We start from the raw sequence: 4,916 nt of genomic DNA, 5'->3' as shown, positions 1-4,916 counted from the left end.
TCAAACTTGAACTATTTTAACGGACATGAATACTATAATCCCTATATTCTTTTGTGGATGGAGTGAGTATAAGATTTGTGTAGAATTGACGCGTCACTGAGTCATTTTGCATAGTTGTCTTTGTATTATTTTAATATGAGCTGTTGGGATATATAGCCCAACAACTTAACTTGAAATTAGGCTTAATTAGACAATAAAGATTATTGCCTTATATTTAGTTTTTAGACTATGTCTATCGAAGGATTTGATTATGCTAGGATATTTTTATATGTTTATTGGATTTAATCATGCTAGGATTTTAAGTCTGTAATAAATGTTTATTTGTTAAAATTTGACTTATATTGATGCTAAAATATTATGAGAGGAGAACATTATTCATTCCTTAAAAAGAAGTGCTACTGAAGTAGCGGTGGAGAAGAGGGCGTGCTATCGACGGTATCCTACATACCTACTATGTATGTCCATGTGTGCAGTGTGCTAGTAGCAAACCGTAGGAGTCTTCCTCAAAATAATATAATAGGAGGAAGGTAGAAGAGTTTCACCGGCCACACCAGCACAGCACAGCACAGCACAGCACAGCAGTGTAGCCGAGAGCCAGCCGCTGCCATGGAGGAGGTGTGGAAGGACTACATGTCCCTACAGCCATCCCTTATCAGTATGACACCCGCCGCCGGCGGCGGCGGCGCACTGTACAGCCACCGTCACCACCAGCATCATCTGTCGCCTTCTGGTGCTGGTGCCTCCCATTCACCGCCCTCTTTCTCGTCGCCGCTGCAGCCCCCCACGCCAACGACGACGTTGAGCCTGAGCTCTAATACCCTCGAGTTCACCTACCTCGGTGGGGCAGGGGCAGGGGCAGGGTCAGGAGGTGGCGGCGGGTCCTCCACATCCGGCGACGACTCCCGCGACCTGATGGTCTTCTCCTTCGCGCCGGCCGATCAGTACCAGTACCAGACCATGACGAAGCAGAAGCAGAGCATCAGCTCCGCTGCTGCTGGAGATAGCAGGCGGCAGCGGCGCATGATCAAGAACCGTGAGTCGGCGGCCAGGTCGCGTGCCCGGAGGCAGGCCTACACCAACGAGCTGGAGCTGGAGCTGGCGCAGCTGCGCAGGGAGAACGAGATGCTCATCAAGCAGCACCAGGAGCTCAATGTATGCATCATTCCATTCTATCCATGAGTAATAAAAAAATGTATCTATCCATGGTGTTTTCATTGCTACCTGCTGCAGCTTCGTCTGGCCATGTCGTCGTCAGCGCAGGTCCCTGCACACTACAGCTCCACTAGTCTCCAGAGATGCCGCTCCGCCCCACCCTGATGAACCTCAAGACAAGCAGAGGATCAGCCATCTGGCTGCCAACAAGCTGCTACACACAGCGCGCTGTATTTCACAATCCATTTGTGTGTGTCTGTCTCGTCTAAGTATAACAACAACATGATAGCAGCATGGAAAGATGCAATGCAACTATATTCGTCACAATGATGATGCTTTCCCGGCTACCTATATATATAGTACATATTCCACTTTCGCGTGTGCTGTAGCACAAACCATATATATACCCAACGGCCAACGGGCCGGCTAAAATTGCGCCCAATTAGTTCAGCGCCAAGTGAATATAGATCCAATATCCATTTTTGTCAACGATTAACAAAGTTTAGCTGGCTGCTAGATGTTTCTAAAATTTTGTGGGAATTTCTAGGATTCACATTTCTCCTATTGCATCTCATGAGAACTAACGTGTAGGCTCTTTTAGGCGTTGAATGAGACATATAGGAGAACTGCATAGGTGGTAAAAACAATGTGTGCTATCTATATGAGAAGAGGGTGAGAGGAGAATATGCTTACAAGATAAGGCCGTGTTTAGTTGGTGAGTAGGAAAAAAATTTCGGGACACTGTAGCACTTTCGTTTGTTTATGGTAATTATTGTCCAACTATGGACTAACTAGGCTCAAAAGATTCGTCTCGTATATTTCGACCAAACTGTGCAATTAATTTTTATTTTTATCTACATTTAATACTCTATGCATGCGTCTAAAGATTCGATGTGACGGAGAATTTTGAAAAATTTTGGATTTTTGGGTGAAAGTAAACAAGGACTAAGTGAAGGACCGAAAAGGGGAATACACGGGATTTACAAGCTTTCCCATCACGTCGAATCTTGTAGCACATGCATGTAACATTAAATAGAGATAAAAAAAGATAACTAATTGCACAGTTTATCTGTAAATCACGAGACGAATCTTTTAAGCTTAGTTACTCTATGATTGAACAATGTTTGTCAAATAAAAACGAAAGTGTTATAGTGTTAAAATCTAAAAAATTTTTGGATCTAAACAAGGCCTCAGCCTTGCCACATCTATGGCTCGCCATCATTAATTAGGCTAGTGTTTGGTTCATACACAGTCTTTGGCAGCCACAACACCCATGACACCTGCATGTTTTGTTTTTCGTTACAGAGTGTGGCGCTACATTCTGCTGCCATAACTTGTTATAGCTAGACGTGGCTTAGAACCAAACAATCCCGTCCCAAGGGAGAACTCGAGCCTTTCCTGTAGCTCAAACCAAGACCATGTAGTCACAACGTACCTCCTGATTAGAGGGGCAAAGAACATGAAGGTTTTGGATAAAAAGATAAAAAAAAAATCAAACAATCTAAAAAATGTGGAATTTTAACCAAAGCTTCACAATGTCACGATGAACCTTTCCCACAACGGAGAGGAGACAGATTTGATCGAACGTCTTTTTTTTTTTGTAAAAATGGTATCTGCTGGAACTCTTTTTTCCCTATATAAAATCCTCTTTATTACTAAATATAGGAAAAATCGGATCGTTTTTCTGTTTTCATTTGTTCAATCCAACCGCGAGGTTGAGCATCTCCAACCATTATACATTTGAAGTTATGTATTTTAGGCAAATTGCAAACCCCCAAATGAAAATGGCAAGGCTAAAATCGGGTGATCTCCAACCGTTATGCAAAATGCCAAGTCCATCATCTTTTTTTCCAGGAAATTTTGTTTCGCGGCACTCCTTCCCGCGCGGCCAATCGATCCCGCGCCAAACAGCCGCACAGTACCGATCGTGAGCTGCGCAGTTCGTCGTTCTCGTTCGTAGTACCGATCGCAGTACCGATCTCCCGTTCCGTTAGTTCCCGTTCACCGTACCAGTTCGTCGTCTGTTGGCCATCAGTTCGTCGTCGTACAGGTTCGCCCCTTGGCTCGATCTCCATCAGATCCTGTTCCCCATCAGTTTCCGGTCACCGCCATCAGTTCGTCGTCAAGGCAGGTCGCCGCCATCAGTCAAGCCGTTGCGTCGTAGATTCGTCCTATCGCGCGCTGCGTCGTCCTATTGTGCGCTGCTTCGTCCAAACGCGCGCGCGAAGCTGGTGAAGGAGGACGCGCGATGCTTCTCCTATCGCGCGAAGTGGTGGCGGCGCGAAGGGAAACCGCGCGAAGGGAAGAAAAAAGCCCGCGAGGTGGAACCGAGAATCCCGTGATCTCTATTTGCATAGCCGAACTCCTTTGACATATATGCCAAGTTTCCCCCTCCAAATGCATAGCTATGTAAAATGCAAAGTCCAAATGCATAACGATTGGAGGGTTTTTTTTTTGGAGTTTTATGTATTTTGGTAAATGCCAAGTCTATTTGCATAATGGTTGGAGTTGCTCTTAGTTGTCGATTTCTGATCACGAAAGGAAATGACGACTAGTCCAGATTTTCATCCATCCTGTAAAAATAAATGAATACCAGAATTTCCAGTCCGGTCCGTATCTACGATGGGCCGGGCGGGAGCACAAGTCATTGTTTGGCCCAGTCTGCGCCACCGTAAGGGCAACCACAATGTTCGGAGAAAGTAGTCTATAGAAATATTGTGAAGGTAGTCCATATAACAGTCTATAACAAAAGCTACCCATAGCCCTACGGACTACCCATAAGCAATAAAGAAATGTTATTTTCTCTCTTCATGCTCTCTCTCTTGTGTCATGAAAGATGAGATGGTTGGAAACAATATTTTTTAATCTCTAGTGGACCCTATCTTATGTACTACTTTGTTGGCTGAACATTGTGAGCAAAAAATAATAGCTATGGACTACTTATGTGGCCCCATGTATATGGACTACTTGGTCCATATACATTGAAGTTGCTGTAAGAGAGTGTGAGAGAGACCGAGACAATGATATGCGAGGCATGTGCACATTTGCCATTTTGCTAAGCCAGCGATGGGCGATGGCAAGCAAGTCAAGGAATCGATCGAGAAAGCAAATTTGCACTCACTATCATCACCAGTTTAATAATAATAACTACTCCTATGAATTAATTAATCGATCTGTCTGCTAGGCTAGAAGAAGCAAAGCAAATCTGAATCTGACATCCATCGAGGCGGCTTGAGATAGATTTCAGATCCAGCCTCCACTCATCGGTGTGTCAGTGGAAGGGAATAAGGGATCAGATCAGAATAACTGAATAGTTAAGAATACGTCTCAATCGGTTGATGATGCATGATGAGAATATACTACATGTTGAGATGAGATTGCCAATGCAGAACTACATGTTTGTTGGTGGGGTGGCCAAGTGGGTGGTGAGGTGGCCCTTGTGTTCTTGTCTTCTTAGCCCTTGTTTAGTTTTTAAAAAATTTTATAAAATTTTTCAGATTTCCCGTCACATCGAATCTTTAGACGCATGCATGGAGTATTAAATATAGACGAAAATAAAAACTAATGGCACAGTTTGATCGGAATTGACGAGACAAATCTTTTAAGCATAATTAGTCCATGATTGGACAATATTTTTCAAATACAAACGAAAGTGCTACAACGTGGATTTCCCAAAAATTTTTGGAAGTAAACAAGACATTACTGCATTCTATTATTATATAATATATATGTGTGTAGTGTATATAAGGGAGCGACCAACCAGC

General features: G+C 43.6%; 1 protein-coding gene across 1 annotated transcript; it reads left to right on the top strand.

Annotated features, from left to right (window-relative positions):
* On the top strand, positions 416 to 1,637 carry LOC8066467 (bZIP transcription factor 27). The gene is made up of 2 exons (XM_002453071.2): positions 416 to 1,152; positions 1,231 to 1,637. The coding sequence occupies exons 1-2, from the start codon at positions 607 to 609 to the stop codon at positions 1,315 to 1,317; spliced, it is 633 nt and encodes a 210-aa protein (XP_002453116.2). The 5' UTR covers positions 416 to 606; the 3' UTR covers positions 1,318 to 1,637.

The sequence above is a fragment of the Sorghum bicolor genome, chromosome 4 (assembly GCF_000003195.3).
Source record: "Sorghum bicolor cultivar BTx623 chromosome 4, Sorghum_bicolor_NCBIv3, whole genome shotgun sequence".
Taxonomy (NCBI): domain Eukaryota; kingdom Viridiplantae; phylum Streptophyta; class Magnoliopsida; order Poales; family Poaceae; genus Sorghum; species Sorghum bicolor.
This window is presented reverse-complemented; position numbering and strand designations above follow the sequence as displayed.

What these genes read in the sequence shown, in the direction of transcription:
- LOC8066467 (XM_002453071.2), top strand. Translation starts at nt 607, where the DNA reads ATGGAGGAGGTGTGGAAGGACTACATGTCCCTACAGCCATCCCTTATC. An exon ending in AGCAGCACCAGGAGCTCAAT is followed by an intron (nt 1,153 to 1,230) that starts GTATGCATCATT and finishes TACCTGCTGCAG; the next exon opens with CTTCGTCTGGCCATGTCGTC.